At 40.3% G+C, this 19049-nt stretch overlaps 1 protein-coding gene across 1 annotated transcript in view; it reads left to right on the top strand.

Annotated features, from left to right (window-relative positions):
- Window positions 1-17064, top strand: part of LOC143280322 (microcephalin-like) — a 59618-nt gene extending 42554 nt beyond the window's left edge. Inside the window, exons 4-5 of the mRNA XM_076584955.1 lie at window positions 1153-1243; window positions 16864-17064. Of these exons, the coding sequence (XP_076441070.1) occupies window positions 1153-1243; window positions 16864-17064 (292 nt within the window). The remainder of the gene's footprint in view (window positions 1-1152; window positions 1244-16863) is intronic.
- The last annotated feature ends 1985 nt before the right edge of the window (window positions 17065-19049 follow it).

Raw genomic sequence — 19049 nt, forward strand, 5'->3', positions numbered from 1 at the left:
GCTATGGGAACATCACTGAGGCAAACAAGAGCAGAACTTTTCCATCTCTGAGTAAGTCTGAGTAGTAAACTTGTCAAAGCATACCAAATTTCCTGAGACTTTAGGACAGCTTCTTAATATTTGCACATTGTTTTTCTCCTCATTGGTACAAAAGAAACAGGGAATCTGAGATTTCATGAAGAAATAAAAACCTCGGTAGGAATGAGTCTGTGCAAGACTCTCAGCTGGACCATCAAAGATGACTATCCACAGTAGATTAAAATGGCATAAGAAATATCTTGCCCAAATTAAGGGAGTGTTAGAATACAGTAATTTCCACATTCTTACACATGGAGGCTGAGTTTCATTGTTTGTTAGAGCAAAGTACACAATATGTGTGCCTCCACATTTGAGTAATATCCACACTGTTGAAAATTCATCTTTGCCAGTATTAGTGTGTTTGAATTCCTGCCCAGATTTTTACTTTTACCATTTGATAATATACACTTAAAAAGGTGTTGGTCTTCCAGAAAACTTAAGTTGAAAGTGTTCAAAACAAAATAAATTCCCATAATGTCTGTCAGTTGATCTGATTTCATCATGTTCAGTCCACTCTTGTAAGTGTACAGTTCTTTAATACCTAATCACATTGGCATTGCAGTGTATACATTCTGCATAGAATCTCTGGTATTTTCTGTTTTACATTTGTCACACTTTTTTTTTTTTATTGTGTATAAAAAAAACATCAAACCAAAACTTTTGATAATTCTACTCGTTAAAATATTTGCATATTCCCCTCCATACTTGTCAATTTTCTGTATATCTGGGCATGTACGAAACATCTTTTGCAGCAATGAATCAGAAGACCGAATCCTTATGATCATAGTTCATCTTCACAATATCATCTACAGTTGTGGAGAAAACAATACCATGGACTTAAAATGTGGTTGAAATCAGTTTCTTTTGTGGTTGGTATTAGTGACAGATGATGACCACTCAACAACCATTCTTATATGTATTATTTTCTAGCAGCAGCAGATATAGTTTTATATAGTCATTGCGATTGTTTTATTTTTTGTTGTATTTTACTGGAATTGGTTCAAATCTGAAATGGTTCATCAAGACATTTTCTTGTGTAAAATAATTTCTTCTTTTTTTTTTTATCATTTGCAGCTGTAAGGAGAAGCAGCAAAGGGTATCAGAGCATGAGTTTTCTGCTAACACCAAACACTGTGGTACACCTCCTCCTGGTATTCGTTGGAAGGTATTTGGCATTTCTCAGTTATTTTCCTTTTAACTCTTGACAACTCCCAAAGCTGATATATATATATATATATATATATATATATATATATATATATGTATATATATATATATATTTTTTTTTAACTTAAAAATGTTTTTGCAAAGACATGTATACAATACAGAGAACAGTATGAAACAAACAATATAAAATGAACAGTAGCATCCACTAGAAAGAGAAAGACAACACAATAAAAAGTGATATATATATATAAATATAAACAGCAACAACAACAACAACATCAACAAATATAGAAAAACAAAACAAACAAAAAACAAAAAAACAAAAAAAACAACAACCCCAATTTGTCCAATCATTTCATCAATCCATGTTTACACATTATTGATTGCAGTAATCACAATGATTTAAGATGACATTAATAATAAAGAGACCAGTTGTAACATAGCAATAGCATCAATTATGCCAACTATTACAGTAATGACATCAAGGATGAGGCGAAAGCGAGTGGTAGCATTATAATATCATAATAAGGAGCAATGAGTAAACCACTTCTACATTATTGGAAAAGAAAACTTGTAGTTAATCACATTGTAAAGACAACAACAACAATAACATTTAAAAAAAAAACAATTAAAAAAAAAAACAAAAACATAAAGACCTGCTAGTACAAAGTAAGGACTATTATACAGATTGATAACTATGGAACATGCAAAATTGGTATCAGGTAACAGTTTCCGTAATTGGAAGGTAACTGTTCCACTTTGTTCGGAAAACATGATGGTTCATTAGTATATAAGATGCATGTTCTTTGGTTTTGTATCTGTATCCAAAAAAGGTGTTCAATGGTTTCTGGATGTGATCCACAGAAGCTGCATTTATCATTATGAGAGATATTCATCTGTTTCAGAGACATGTTTGTTGCAAAAGTCCTATGAACTATTCTTATTTGAAACCATTTTAAGTTTACATCACTTATTTTGTGTATTTTGTGAAATGTCTGTTTCCAGTTAATGTTCAGTTGCAACAAATCGTTCCATTTGTTACAGCATTTAGGGGTCATATTGTTGTTAACTAAAGTGTCAAAATAAACTTTTGTTCCTTTTTCCACTGAATATATCATTTGTAATGATTTTCTCGTCTGCAAAGACTGTCATTATCAATTTCAATGTTCAGGTTTTTTATATAATTTCTAACTGACCTTATGCAACCAATTAAAGGAAGAAAAATTGTTATATTTCCATGCTTTTGACTAAAATCTTCATAGGAAAGGAAACTACTGTCCCCATGCACTATCTAGATGAGAAATATTCCATCCAATTTCTGTATGATAAAACCTTCCTTCCAATTTTGATATTTTGGTTCAGAAAGATTGGTTCTGCTGAAACTTCTTTGCTGTTTGATAGTGGGACCTTCTGACAAAATTATTTGTAGGCTTGGAAAACATGAATCCAGAACTTATTCTTGTCATCAGGTGTTGGTGGACAGGGTCCATATCTATCAAAATCTTCAATAATGGGATGGATTGCTTTTATTATTAAAGTCCATTTATGGTTTGAAAACTTTATGTATCCAGCTCAGTTTAAGACCTTTAATAAATTGCTTGATGTCAAACATTCCTAATCCTCCTATTCTTATACTTTTAATTACTGTTTTTCTACTTATTCGATCCTGTTTTTTGTTCCAAATGAACTGAAAACATGCCTTCTGCAGCTCATCAATATATTCATCAGGTGGATTTGGTAGAAACATCCATAACTGGATTATTTTTGATAAATTAATGACTTGAGAACAGCTATCCTTCCTAAAGGGGTAATCAATCTTTTTATCCATATTCTAAATAACATTCTAATTTAAGATATTTTGTCTTTATAGTTTAATTCCTCACATTCTTCTAAATCAGCGGTAAACCACACTCATAAGATCTTAAATTTTGGTGGGTTCCACACCATTTTTAAATGAGGTAGACATCTAATTTGACATTGTTTTCTGCTACCCAGCCATATTGCTCAAGTTTTTACCTGCATTCATAAATAATCCTGAAAAACTACTAAACAACTCAATTGTCCTTATGATCTCCTCAAATGATACTCTACCTCCTTTGGTCATCAATTGGGTGTCATCTGCAAACTGTGCAATTTTATGTTCTGTATTGTTAATATTAATACCTTTTATCAGTTTATTTTCTCTTATCATTAAGCCAAGGATTTCAACACATAAAAGAAATAAATAGGGTGAAATGAGATCACCTTGACAACATCCTCTCTCTTCTGGAAACCAAGAAGATGCTGTTCCGTTTACTACTGCTGCTGATTTAATATTTTGATAAGAGGTACTTATCCATCTACAGAAGACTGGACCCAATCCAAATGCTTTTAACACTTTCATCATAAAGGTGACGTCAACAGTATCAGATTCTTTTTCAAAATCTATATAAATCAATAAACCAGGCAACTGTTTTGAATTTGAATAATGAATCAAATCATGTATTAATCTAATGTTGTCACCAATTAATCTGTTAGACATAAATCCTGTTTGGTCATCACTAATTAAAGAGGAGAGCACAGACTTTACTCTATTTGTTAAGCAAGAAGATCCAATTTTATAAACAACATTTAACCTGTTGACTGCGCTGTTGACGTACGGCATATGTCATGAAATGTCGCTGGCCAATTGATGTGTGCCGTACGTCATGTTACAACGTTCTATGTTTTGAGTCCCACACTGCAGAAAAAACAGTCTGCTAACCATTAAATTAGCTCCACTGAGAACTCTTTGTCTCCTGAGTTCCATTAGCTAAAAATATCCACCTATTGTCATATTTATGGCGAAAGTTTTGCAAGTTTGTACGAAGCTTAAGTTGTGTTTACAAAGCCATGGCTGAACGCAGACAAACCCCAACACTTGCATGAATATTGGAAGAAATCCTTCACGATGCAAATAGTAGAGATGAAGATTGTGGACTGAATGAGATAGAACTGCGTGAAGTTGATGCCGAAGATGCAGATTTTGACATGCAGGGGGGTGGAAGGTGGCGTTGCTTGACGAAAATGAACAGACAAGCTCAGTTGATTCAAGATGCAGGTGGGTGTTTATGAGGTTTGTCAGTTTATTATTTACTTTCTGTTTGTTGTAACAATGAATATGACTGCATTGTGTGTGTTTTGAATGTGTTAGCTGTAGTAAGTTGCTTCGTCAGTCATTGATCAGTGTCTGTGTGTGAGAGAGAGAGAGTCAGTCACGTGTGTATGCTGTGTGACCAACGCTGCACGAGGGGGTGTGGTTTGCTGGCTGGCTCATTGTTGATGACAGTGTGTATCGCTCGCCTAGAGCATTCTGTGAATTCGTTCCCAAGTCGCCCGAAAGCGGAGTATGGCTGCCTACATGGCGGGGTAGAAACAGTCATACACGTAAGAGCCCACTCGTGTGCCTACAAGTGAACGTGGGAGCTGCAACCCACGAATGCAGAAGAAGAAGAAGTTCCCGAGTGTTTATTGGTTTTTTGTTGTTGTTGTTGTTGGTGGTGGTGGTGGTGGTGGTGAGTGAGTGTGAGGGTGAGTGAGTGTGTGTGTGAGTGTGTGTGTGAGAGTGAGTGGGGAAGGGGTAGGGGTTGTGGGGGGGGGGGGAGGAAATATTTACAAAACTGAAATCAGAGAATGATATACAGAATTGTATGCCTAAATTACTTTGTAAATGTAACACTTGTAGAAGTGTGTGTGTGTGTGTGTGTGGTGTCATTTTGTTTTGTATGAGAAAGAGAATGAAGGGGGTGTGGCATACCATGAACCAGTTTCAGTGTGTGTGTGTGTGTTGGGGGGTTGGGGGGGGGTATGTGTGTGTGTTTGTATTTCAGCTTCTCAGAACAATCAGAAATAAAATGATACCATTTCATAACCTTTTTATATGTAAAAAAAACCAAAAACAACCAACCAAACAAACAACAAAAAAAAACCCAACAAACTTAGTCTTTTATGCAGTGTGTTTCAGGTATGCAGCATGGTGATGTTCATGATGTTTGTCCTGGACCATCTGGAGTTGACAACTTGCCACAAACCTGCAGCTGAAGACCAGCAGCAGCAAGACCAAAGGGCAGTAAATAAGCCTCCAGCAATTCTGGATTACAACAAAAACATTGGTGCCATGGACCATCAAGACCAACAACTGCAGCCCTACAATGCCACAAGAAAACCCTGGTGGTATGAATATCTGTGTGTACATTTTCTACAAATTGCCATGCTGAATGCACACATTCTCAACAAAAAAGCAGGCAACAGTAGTACATTTCTGGACTTCAGAAGGATGTAATAAGTGTCATGATTTTTGGTGACCAAGACCCAGACACTGCTAAAGATGACCACGCTGTTCGTCTGTGTGGACGACACTTTGTTGATGTCATCCCACATACCCCACAGAAGGCCCAGCTACAAAGGAGGTGCAGAGTCTGCTGGAAAAAAGGGCAAAGAAAGGATGTGAGGTTCTACTGCCCAGACTACTCCAGCAAACCGCACTGTGTCTTGAAGACTGTTTACGCAAGTACCACACACAGCGTTTTTACTGGCGATAGATGCTGGGTGAGTACACCCTTTTCATTCTTTGTGTGGACTGTGTTGGAGACTTATGGACCTGGACACTGTTGCACAACCTTTGACAGTGTGTGTGGTCGATCACAACAGTCACAAGAAAGACTGGTTGATAATCTGGTTGATGTTGTAGCAATTTTTTTTTTATTGCATTTTATGGAATTTTTGTGTCAGATTGACTCATTATTTGAACATGCGAGTATAAAAAACACACAAAATCTTGGTTCATTTTCCTTTCATTTGATATATACTTTTATGCATTTATCTTCAGTACTTTTTGACATATAAGCAAATTAAAATCATTGGTGTGTTTTTCTTGTTTTTCTGAAAATTTTCTCAGCATAGGCTGTAGCAAAACATACTAGCAGTGAAGGGGTTAATAAAGATATCGGTCTCCAGTTCTTGATAAATTCTCGTGGCTTGTCACCCTTTGGTATACAAATTATTATGCCTTCTTTCTGTGTTTGTGACAGTTCACCTTTATTCAAACCTTCATTTAGTGACCTGACAATTAAATATCCAAGATTCTTCCAAAAGAATTTTTAAAAATTGGCAGAAAAGCCATCAGTACCTGGACTCTATTGTTCTGCATGCATTTAAGTGCCTGGGTAGCTTCTTCTTAGGTAATTTCACCCTCAAGGTTTTCTGTTTCTATATTACTAAGTTTAGGCATTTCCTTAACCGTATCTGCTATTTCACATGTTTGAATAAGTCTCTTTTTATATAAATGTTTATAGAAATCATTAACCTCCTTTAATATTACGTTATGTTCATGAAGTTCTTCTTCTTTGTAACTAATTCCTTCATACTTTTATTTATAAAGTGTCTTTTTTCAAGATTACAAAAGTACTTTGATACTTTTTCTCCTTTTGCTATCCATCTAGCCCTTGAACGCATGAGTACTCCTTCCATCTTCTTTTTTGTAATATCTACAAGTTTTGACTTATTCTCTTCTAATCTATCATTTTCTTGACATGTTCTAACATTCCAGCTTTCTAAGTTCTGTATTTCTGTTTCTAACTGTTGTTCTTCCTCCTCTGTTTTACGTTTTTTCATAGTGGTGTATGAGCTTGTTTTTGATCTAATCTTCATTAACAGAACATCAAACAGTAATTGGTCTGATATTACAAACTGTATTTCTGACATTGGATGTTCTTCATAATTGTATACTGGAACTGCATATTCTCCAATAACATGTTTGATTTCTTCTTTGGTTTCATTTACATAATCTATATGTTTCAATAAAGAATTGTTGAATTTCCAAAAAGACTTTTGTTTAATTTTTTCACCAAATGAAAGTTAAGAACTATCATTGAATGGTCTGTCCTATAGCCACATTGGATGTCTGCTTCACGTACATACTGTATCAAACATTCAGATATAAGGAATAAGTCCAAACGGCTCTGTTGAAAAAGGGATGGTCTACGCCATGTAAAACATGTACTGTCAGGGTTTAAGTCTCGCCAAACATAATACATTACATATCTAAGTTTATCATAATATCTTCTACTTTGTCTCTAGCTTTAGGGTTATTTATGTGTTTATAATTAAAATAATCTTTATGTGGGTCAAGAACTAGATTCCAGTCACCTCCAATGATCAAGTTTGAGTATCCAATCTCTGTAATATTTTTTTCCAGTTCATCACAAAATTCTGGGGAATCGTTTGGGCCATAAATGTTTACAATTGAGAAACCCTTTTCTACTGCTGTGAAGGAAATAATGATGTAGTTTCCATTAGGATCCTTGTACACCTTTTTGATTTTAAATTCAAAGTTGTCATTCATATTGAACATAACAGCAACACCTTGTGAATTATGAGATGCAAAGTGACAAGTGTAACCCCATTCAGATCTAACATGTGATGTGTATCTTGATGGAGATAAATGGAGTGTTTCTTTTGTCTAAGAAAGTGAAAAACATCTCTTCTCAACGTTACTCAGTCCTTGACAGTTCATGGAAACAATGCTAATATTTTCCATTTTATTATATTATTATTGTGGCTAATATATCCAGTAATTAATAGCTTATACTATATTTTCTAATGGAGTCTAGAGGGCATCCACTCATTCTATTGTTTACATAGTTACATAGTACAACTGTGCAAAGGCTTTCATATAAAGAAAAATACATTGCTTTATGAGTACCCATCACTATGTGGCAGTCATTTATATCATCCACAATGAGACAAGTTAAAATAAAAACAAAGTACATCAACAGAAAAACACACATTCAGACATACAGGTAAGTTTTGGTCAAGTGAGTGGGATCTTGAGGCGACATTCGTGCAGCACTTGGGGGAAAAAAAAGAAGAAAAAAAAAGGATAAGCCTGTGTTTGTGTTCTGTTTGTGTTAACATAGCGTGTGCATAAGTGGGAGCATGTTGCACGCACCTGCTCATGATGCATGCATGTACAAAAAACAACAACAAACAAAACAACAGCAACAAAAACAAACGCATGCTACAACATGACCATATGCATGACAATATCATCTGCACAATCCACAATCACCACAACATACACCCACTCACAAATTCGTCCATTGGGCAAGTGGAAACTTCACACACGTACCGCGGAATACACGGCACAGTTTTCTCCAGCACTAGAGTCGGCAGTATTGTGTCCACCACAGGGGAGTAGGGAACATAGGGACGGGGTGTGTGGGAGAAGTACTGGTAATGGCAAGGAGGGGGAGGGGAAATGACAGTCAGTGGAGGAAGGCACGGTAGCAGCGGGCCACATCAAAGATACAACAAGCAATAGCAAACTCAGCAATACACAGAGCTGAAGAACCACACACAAGCGCACGCACAAATCTTGCGAGGAGAGGTGGGGCTGTAAGTTTAACCTCTCTCAGTTGTGTGCGGAAATCATTATTACATGTTTGTTTAGAAAGAAAATGATGTGTGAAATGAATGAACGGGTGAGCGAATTGTTTGTCTCGAAACACATTCCAATCATATAAAAATTAAAATTTTTTTTTAAAAAACAGGAAAAAAAAGCAAAAAAAGCTGATATTTGTTACACCTTTGCATAAGTTGCAGCTGGCCCATACATCATAATGGTGTGGGTTTTTGGTTGCTATTTTTGACACACTAGTGGAAACAAAGTGAACCTTAGTTATAACCAGGTGTTCTGCTGTCTGTGTGTCCATGTGGGTGTGTGTGCTTGTGTGTGTCCAGGGCAAACTTTCACAAATTCTTTTTTTTTTTTTTTTTTTTTTTTCAGTTTTGAAAAAAAATTTAATGTCCACACCAGAAACATTACAGGATAGTATGACATACACAAGTACATTTGGAGGAAAGACAACAAAATATCAACAACTGAAAAAGAAAACAGTGAATGAGGGGGGAGAGAGGGGGGATGAGAGAGAGAGAGAGAGATACCTATCATTTGAATTCATTTTCCCTTCTTTGGCTTTTTTTTTCTATGGAGTGAATAACAAAAATGGTGTGTTCTATGGTTACATATATCCAGACATATTAACAACACAGGAAATGTTAGAAGAACATTCTGATAGACTGCATCATTGATATATAACTTTGACATGGGTAATAAGGGATAATGTCACACTACAAAAACATACTCAAAGAGAAAAATGAAAAATGAATAAATAGATATAATAAAATAAAAAAGATAATGATAAATATAACCAACATCGTGTCTAAAAGTACACATACTCGAACTCATACAAGAGGATGTCAATATTTAACTGAACATGTATCTTATCTAAGCCAAGAGATAATTATGTATTCTTCACTACTTTTTTTTTCCATGAAATTGATTCAATAAGTGCTTTGTAATGTGCCATTTAAAGGTAAAATCTCTGTACAGCATGTTTAATTTTGCAATGTATTCTTCACTTTGGTATCTCATTTTAAAATATTTTCTAAAAACTGAAAACAGAGGATAAATATTTTTAACTTTGCATTTGTACAAAAAGAACTTTGCAGATATTGTTATGTAAATGAGAACGTCATCTCTTTTAACTTACAGTCGGTGCAAAATAATAATAATTCTTTTGACAATACAAGGTTATGTGTGTTTGTGCAATTGTCATTTAAGAAATGTTCTATATCTTTCCAGAAGGCAGACTTTACACTGCATGTGATGAACAAGTAGCTGATTGTTTCCTTTTTGGTTTTACAAAATGTACATTTGTTGTTTTCAACGATACTCATTTTTTCAAGATTTATATTTGTTGCCAGTATTCTATGAACTGTTCTAAATTGAAACCATTTCAGTTTACTTTCTTTTATACTTTGTATTGTCTCAAATATATTTTTTCCACTTAAGATTGGTTATTTCTTTGTTCCATTTTTCACAGCAATTTGGTTGGTTGTTATCTGCAACAAGAGTGTCATAATAAAGTTTTGACCCTTTCCCTACACTCTGGATTATGTTAAGAGCTTTTTGTATTTTATTTGACTCATTGCTATTCAGACCAATACTGTTTTTACTAATGAACTTTTTGACTGCTTGTACACAACCTGGGAATTCTAAAAAGTTTGTTTTGATGTTAAATTTACTCTTGAAGTCTTCATAGGAAATAAATGCTCCTGTTTCACTGACTAAATCTGCAATGCGGTATACACCTTTGTTCATCCATTCCTTATAGTATATTATTTTTCTATCAGTTTTGATAAACTCATTACAGAAAATATTTTCAGCTAAGAGGTCTTCAGAATTACCAATATGGACTTTTTCTCGAAACATTTTATAAGCTTGGAAGGTGTCATTCCAGAAATCTCCAGAATTTATTCATTTAATTGGTATATCACAACTGCATTTATCAAGTTCTTTAACTAGAAGGCACATATATTCTATTATGGATCTCCACTTGTGATTACTGAATTTCAGTTTTCAAATCCACATTAGTTTGAGGGCCATTATCAGATGCTTAATAAAAGGTATTCCTAATCCTCCGTCTTTTATTATACTTTTTATTGCTGTTCTCCTTGCTATCTTGTCTTGTTTACCGCCCCATATGAATTGAAAACACTGTTTTTGAAGAAGGTTAGTATATTTAGTTGGTGGGTTAGGTAACAATATCCAGAGATATATCAGCTTCGAGAGAATTAGTGATTTTAATACTGCTACTCTGCCTATAGGTGTAATATTTCTCTTGATCCAGACTTTAAAAAGGGATTTTACCTCTTTGAATTTTTCACTATAGTTCAGTCCAGCGCACTGAAAGGTCTGGGGTGAACCAAAAACCTAGTATCTTAAACTGATGGATTCCAATCCATTTTCAGGTAGGGCATATATCTTACATTTGAATGTAATCTACTCCCTAGCCAAACTGCTTTTGTTTTTTCAATATTTATGTCACGGCTTGTTGGCGATCGTTGCATGTGTTCATGTGCAACTCTTTTCCATCCCTTCTCCCCCATTCTCCTTTCTCTCTCTCTCCTTCCTCCCCTCTCTCCCTCTCCACCTTTCTCCTTCACCTCTCTCTCTCCTTCCTGTGTATGCACGTGCATATCTGGGGATATGCGTGTGGCATGTCCCTTCTGAACTTTTTTTTTTTTTAACTCTGAGCTGAGTTCAGAAATCTATCTAGTTAGGGGAGAAAGATTCCCCTGGGCTGTTGATGCCGATCGTTGAGGAGAGATGGGTCACCGTTCCAGCGTGTGTGCTGTTTGGTGCCATTGGTGAAGTTCTGGGGCGTTTTCCTTGTCATCCCCTTCTTCTTCCGTGTTGGTCTGTGTGGGTCTGTTTCACCCTGGGCTAGTGACTGGTGTGCCTATTTACCTGGTGACAGGTGAGAGAGTCTGTGTTTGTCTTCGTAATATTAATTTAGTGATGTGACTTGTGACTTTTGCTGACATCAAGTGAATTGGGTATGGGCGCATGTAAGGTTGAAGTGATGTTTTTATCGGAAATATTTTAAGTCCAGTAGTCTTTTATTTCTAAATATTTGGGGGGAATTAGTAGATTTGATGCATTTAGGTGTATCATTTTTGCCATATATTCAGCTTGGGTAATTGTTTCAATTTGCTTTCTTGTGAAAAAAATGTCCGATTAGTCTGTAAATTTCCCCAAACATTTTTGTGCGGATGGAAATGAGATGTAATTGTGATGTAGCATGACTGTTGTCAGGTCAGGGGCATAGCCCTTGCTACTGGTACCATGTAACCCAGTACTACCTGCCACATGTGAAGTCTCCCAACGATGGACCAGGCGGAGGAGGAAACCTTTCCCAACGGCTGTGAAGGCGGAAGAGGATAACCAAAGGGCAGGGGGAGCTCTTATCCTTGGCTGGTAGTCCCCCAAGGAGACGGAGCTCCGAAGAAAAAACCTGCACCTGCCGAGGCCATCCTTTACATGGCAGTATCTGCACCTGTGGGACTGTGAGCGTCGGTAGGCGAGAGAGTGGGGAAGGGACTGCACAACTCCTCCTCACTAAAAAAAAAAAAAAGTCACCTGTGCTGGTCAGGCAACCAGGCTAATGTCGAACGACGAGCTAGCCCTTCAACACCCAGCTTTTCCAAGCCCTGCGGCGATGGAGAAGTGGTAATGGGGACAGGCAGAGGATGCTGCTGGCAGTTCCTAGTCACAACTCTGCATGCAGGTGGCTGTGGGGTGATGGTCGTCCGCCATAGACTGGGGCAGATGTGGCGCCCGTATCCTCCCACAGTGTCAGAGCAGCCCTTTTTAGGGACAGCACTGCTCTCCCCACATGGGGAAGGGGAGATAAAAGGATCCCCAAACAAAGCCTGCCTCACCTAGTACCTAGTAGGAAACCGCACCTACTTGGACATCCAACAATAGCAGTTGAAAACAGAAGAAAAGAACCAGGAGTCATGCATTGACTCTGAGTGCCTGGAATGTTCGCACCCTCTTAGACAGAGACGACTGACCAGAAAGACGCATAGCGCTCATTGCTAGAATGCTTGATCGCTACCAGGTGGATATAGCAGCCCTGAGCGAAACCAGGTCTGCGGGTGAAACCCAGCTGGAGGAAGTTGGAGGGGGCTACACCTTCTACTGCATTGGGAAGCCAGATGGCACCCCAAGAACCTCAGGCGTGGGCTTTGCCATATGAACCAAACTTGCACGACAGTTTGACAGCCTTCCACGTGGGATAAATGACAGGCTGATGACCCTGTGTCTGAAGCTGTCCAAGGATCGCTTCGCCACAGTCATCAGCTGCTATGCCCCAACGATGACCAACCCTGATGACATCAAAGAAGCTTTCTACGAGGAGCTCAGCCACAACATTTCAGCAGTAGACAGAAAGGACAGGCTGATCATCCTTGGGGATTTCAATGCCCGTGTTGGTGAGGACTTCTCCTCATGGCCAAAAGTCCTCAGACAGCACGGCACTGGCAAGTGCAACTCCAACGGACTGTTTTTGCTCTCGCTCTGCGCGCAGCATGGACTGATCATCACCAACACCCTCTTCCAACAAGCGGACAAGTACAAGAACACATGGATGCACCCCCGCTCCAAGCAGTGGCACATGCTGGACTATGTGATTGTCCAGCAGAGGGACAGAGGTGATGTTTCCATTACACGCTGCATGAGAGGAGCAGTCTGTTGGTCGGACCATCGCCTGGTACGCAGCAAGATGAACATCAGACTTGCACACAAGCTCCAACCAGCCAGGCAGAAACGCCCTAGGAAGCTGAACATCCACCGCCTCCCTATCACCAAGGACGTGCTGCAGCAGCAAATCCAAATAGCTCTCCAAGAAATTCCTGCATCGACTGATGTAGAAGAGGTATGGAGCACCTTTAGAGATGCTGTGTACACAGCAGCAGCTGACACACTTGGCTTTGTACAGAGGAGCCACAAAGACTGGTTTGACGAGAATGACTCTGGAATCTCCAAGCTCCTGAACACACTGCATATACGCCATCAGGATCACATTTCCGATAAAGACTGCCAGAGGAAGGAGAACCAGTTCTTGCAAACCAAGCAACTTGTACAGAAGAGGCTGTGTGAGATGAAGAACACCTGGTGGGAGAGAAAGTCCAAAGAGTTTCAGTCCGCTGCTGATGCTCACGACATGAAGACCTTTCATGATGGTCTCCGAGCTGTGTATGGGCAGAGAGTCGCAAGATCAACCCCTGTTCAAGCCTTGGACCAGACCACCCTCCTGACAGACAAGAAAGACATCCTTGCCCGCTGGGCAGAGCACTTCAGCACCCTCGTCAACAGGGATTCGTCCATATCAGACGAGGCAATTGCAGCCCTCCCACAGCTAGCTGCCCCTTCCACCAAAGCCAAGACCCAGAAGGCCCTGAAGCTGACAACCTCAGGAAAAGCACCAGGAACGGATGAAATCTAGGCTGACATCTACAAGTATGGAGGCGAGGTGCTGACAGACTGACCGCTCTGTTCCAGTCTGTCTGGGAGAGAGGGGAGGTCCCACAGGATTTCAGGGATGCTTCTATTGTCTACATTTACAAATGGAAGGGAGACAAAACATCCTGCGATAACCACCGTGGAATCTCTGTCCTCTGCATCACCGGCAAGATCTTCGCCCGCATCATACTGAATAGACTGGTTGACCATGTCTCCAACACAGTCCTCCCTGAAGCACAGTGTGGCTTCCGCTCAGGCAGGGGAACATGTGACATGGTGTTTGCCGTACGCCAGATGCAAGAGAAGTGCCATGAGCAGAACAAGGAGCTCCACATGGTCTTTGTAGACCTGACTAAGGCCTTTGACACGGTGAACTGCCGTGGACTGTGGAAGATCCTCCTAAAGTTCGGCTGCCCAGAGCGCCTAATCCAGCTGATTGTGTCATTCCACGATGGCATGCAGGCGAGAGTACAGGAAAATACTGACATGTCGGATCCGTTCCCTGTGGTAAATGGAGTGAAGCAGGGCTGCGTCCTGGCACCCACACTGTTCTCCATTCTCTTCTCTGCCATGCTGATTGACGCCTTCCAAGACTGTGACCGGGGCATCTACATTCAGTTTCGCACAGATGGCAAACTTTTCCACTTGGGGCACTCCACGCCAGGTCCAGGGTGTTTGAGGCACTGTTGAGAGAATTCCTCTTCGCTGATGACTGCGCGCTTGCTGCACACACCCATGAGGACATGCAGTTCATTATGGACAGGTTCTCAACCTCCTGCAGGTGCTTTGGACTCACCATCAGCCTCAGCAAGACCGAGTCCATGTACCAACCAGCTAGCTCACAGAACGCCAGTGCCTCCCCCCACCTACAATCAAGATCAATGACACAAAGATCAAGTCAGTCGACAAGTTTTGCTACGTGGGCAGCACCCTACGCAGCAATGGAGCCCTTGATGCAGAAGTGACGCTGCGCATCGCCAAGCCCAGCTCCACCTTTGGCAGACCCAACAATAGGCTTTGGAACAACAAAGGCATCAGGCTCAGCACCAAGATGCCTATGAAAGATCCTCGGCATAAAGTGGCAAGACAGGGTCTCCAACCTCCAGGTCCTAGAGAGGAGCGGCCTGCCCAGCATCGAAAGCCTGCTGATCCAGTGCCAACTACACTGGACAGGACACGTTGTCCGCATGACAGACAGCAGGATCCCGAAGATGCTTTTGTATGGCCAGCTGAAGGAAGGCCACCGTGAACGTGGAAGACCCTGCAAGCACTTCAAGGACACCTTGAAGACAAACCTCAAAGCCTGTGACATAGACATTGCTTCCTGGGAAACTGATGCCCTTGATCACTCTCGCTGGAGGATGCTGTGCTCTAGTGGCATAAAGACGTTTGAAAACAAGAGAACACTGGCCATTAAGGAGAAGCGTGAGCATAGGAAGCAGGGCTCAACTTCTGGAGACGTTTTCCCTTGCAACACCTGTGGGAAGTGCTGCGCATCCAGAATCGGCCTCTTCTCCCGTATGAGGACACACACCGACAGATAAGCCTGCCTGCCTACTCATCCGTCGGACCAACGGGAGACTCCATCGTATGACTGGTGCTGTTTCTATTATTCGGAACTAGTGGATACTGAATTATTGTTATTGCTGTTTATAGTTAGTCACAATAGACGCTTTGGATTGTGTGTTGGTTTACCCCTTTTATTATTTAGGAAAGCTGTAACGAACAGTTCAGATACTTTTCACCTTTTGTATGCTGGTGGGTTATGCAAAAGGTTATCCACTTGCTCCCTTGTCTTGTGTAATGAATATTGCTTAAGGAAGGGATGGGAGGGGGAGGATGTACTCTTTTATGACTGGTAAAAAACAACATAGTCTACAGAGACAGTGGGTTCTTACAGATTTTCCTGTGTTTCTCTCCCTTCCGTGCCACTGTCTTCGACAGATCTCCAGGACAACTGGGACGGTCCTCGTCTCCTTTCTAACTTGTACTTCCCAAAACTTCCTCGCTCCCACTCCCGCTCCCGCTCCTCACATCCAACGTACCCTTTCCCACTTTCCTGTTGTGCCTCACATCCCGACCTTCCCCAGCCATCGAATCTGCAAGTACCGTAAGTTTTCACCTGTCGGGAGGAATTCTAGTCCTGTGAACTCTGGCAGCATCGTGAACTGAACTGGTCCTGCAGTTGTCTGTGGCTGATATACAGTTGTGCTGTGGTTAGAGTGGGGGGGGGGGGGGGGTATTTATTTGATTGCCTATGTTTTGATTTGTCACGAATACTTGTTTTGCATGACCACAGTAAAACAACGACCTGAACTCATCTGTGTTTCTGTGTTTGTGTTGTCGGGACGTACGTTAGTCTGGCAAGGGGTGGGGGTTACATGGGCAACCCCTTACTGGTTGTGACAATGGTGGAGATGCGGGGTAACTGGCTAGGTTAGTTAGAAGGGTACGGTGGGGAGGGTGTCCTTGTTCTGTTTGTCCTATCACTTTGTTCACGGTGGGTGAGATTGAGATTCTGTTTGGATAAATTGAACCAGATGTCTGTACTTCACCCTTCATAATTGAGGACTGTAGTGTGTGGGGTTGGACATTAAAAATTTTGTCTGTTTCATTTGTGCTTCTGAGAGCATTTCTTTACTCTTCTGGAATAGTAAACCCCAGATTTGGTCGTATGATGGATGTGTGTTTGAGGTAAGCCTTAAACTTCAATCAACCTCACTATGCAGACTAGGAGGCAGGCTTCTAATGCTGCCACACCAGGCGCCACGACACCGGTGGCCAAACGAGATGATGCGAGGGTTTCTCCTCATACCTTTGAGAAGACTGAGTTGTCTGGCTGGGTTAAGGACCAGTTTAGTAAACATCCCCTTGGCTCGCTCACTTCAGCAAGTAAAGGTGCGGCCCAGTTGGATGCAGTTTCTGTCTGAGACCTTTATGCTAAATTCCGGACTTTAGGGTCTGACTTGGGTTTGTCTGGCGAAGCTTTGGCTCAATTCATTGTAGATGCAGTAGAAAAAGAGGAGGTTTGAGAAGAAGTTAGAACTCGAACAAGAAGAAATAGAGGCCAGGTCTGTGCAGCAGCATCCCCTTACACCCTTTGATGGCAAGGATGACCTTGATTCTTTTCTCACTCATTTTGAGAGAGTGGCTGTCTTGAATAGGTGGAAACGAGAGTCCTGGGCCTCCCGCCTGGTTACCTTACTTCAAGGCTGAGCTCTCAGGAGAGACGGGTCACCGTTCCAGCGTGTGTGCTGTTGGGTGCTGTCAGTGAAGTTGTGGGGTGTTTTCCTTGTCACCCCCTTCTTCAGTGTTGGTCTGTGTGGGTCTGTGTTTCACCCTGGGCCAGTGGTGTGCCTATTTACCTGGTGACAGATTTTCCTGTGTTTCCATCCCTTCCGTGCCACTACCTTTGACGGATGTCCAAGACACAAGTCTGGAGCAGTCCTAGTTCCCCTTCCACCATGTCCACCCCAAAACTTCCTTACTCCTGCTCCCACTCCACACTTCCAACATACCCTTTCTCACTTTCCCATTGTCATTCTCGTCCCGACCTTCCACAGCCATCAAAACTGCAAGCGTCGTCCGTCTTCAGCTGTCTGGATGAGTCTGAACTCAGGCAGTGTAGTTGAGCAGAAATGGTGCTGCAGTTGACTGTGAAATTGTAGAATTGTGTTGTGGTTAGACAGAGGTTATAAATTTGAATGCTTTGTTTTGTGGTGTTTATTTATTTATGTATTTTTCTATGACCACAGTAAAAAGAGAATGAGCTGAACTCTTCTGTGTCTCTGTGTTTGTGTTGTTGGGACGTTAGCTAGTCTGGGAAGGGGTGGGGTTTCATGGGCAACCCTTTACGGGTTGTGATAATTTATAAACAAACCAGACACTTTTCCAAATAAATCTAGAGTTTCCATAGAACTTTCAAAAGATAATCTGTCCCCTTCATTTATTAACTGTGTATCATCTGCAGACTGTGACAGCTTGTGTTCTAAATCATTAATGTGTATTCCTTTGATATTTTTGTTTTCTCTAATCATAATTGCTAAGACTTCTACAGATAAAATAAATAAATAAGGGGAAATGGGGTCTCCTTTCACAAATTCATGTTCTCTGGAACTACTTTGTCTGCCAATACCAAATTTGGTTCAAACACAGTAGGAAAAATAAATGTTACAGTCATACCAATAATAGGTTGCAAGTCTTCCAAAATAAGTGGTATTTCCTGATCATTAATGGTTTATTTCGTTTAGGCTTGACCCAATCCAAAACATTCATAATCCCACTTCCCAGTTTCCGGAACATAGGCCATGTTTGGTTAGAAGACGGTTTGACATTGTTTTTCTTGTTCGCAGTTAAAAGGAAGAAATGCAAAATCTGGACAGGATATATACAGTGACACTAACTGCAACATCAACATGTTTACTGCATATGAATATTTTTTAGTGGATTCTGAATTAACTAGACTGAATATAAAAGAGAAATTGAATGGACCTTGTCATAGTTTCCAAGTGCAACTGTGCCTGTCAAACAGGGATCTCCGTAGATCTAGAGAAATGTTGCGGTGTGCTTGAGGCAAAATAAGATGATTTAAACAGCGTAGATACTGCAGTTGATTTATCACTCTTTAAAAAAACATGCTAGAATGTTAATTTTTGAACTTCATTGATAGATATGCAATAGCGCTGTGACTATTTCTTTCCACCCGAACATGCTTGGTTTGAATCTGCTTTTATGCACCCCATCCCCTCCCCCCCTCTTTTTTTTTTTAACCGTAAGCTTTATGATAAATGGAGAACACATTTTAACAATTAAAAAAAAAAAATTATTTGTTGTTGTTTTTTTAACCCGTAGGCTGCCTATATGACAAGATAACTCGCCATCGCAAGCATGTATGCATCGCTGCCACAATGACAAG

The sequence above is a fragment of the Babylonia areolata genome, chromosome 3, assembly GCF_041734735.1.
Source record: "Babylonia areolata isolate BAREFJ2019XMU chromosome 3, ASM4173473v1, whole genome shotgun sequence".
Classification (NCBI taxonomy): Eukaryota; Metazoa; Mollusca; class Gastropoda; order Neogastropoda; family Buccinidae; genus Babylonia; species Babylonia areolata.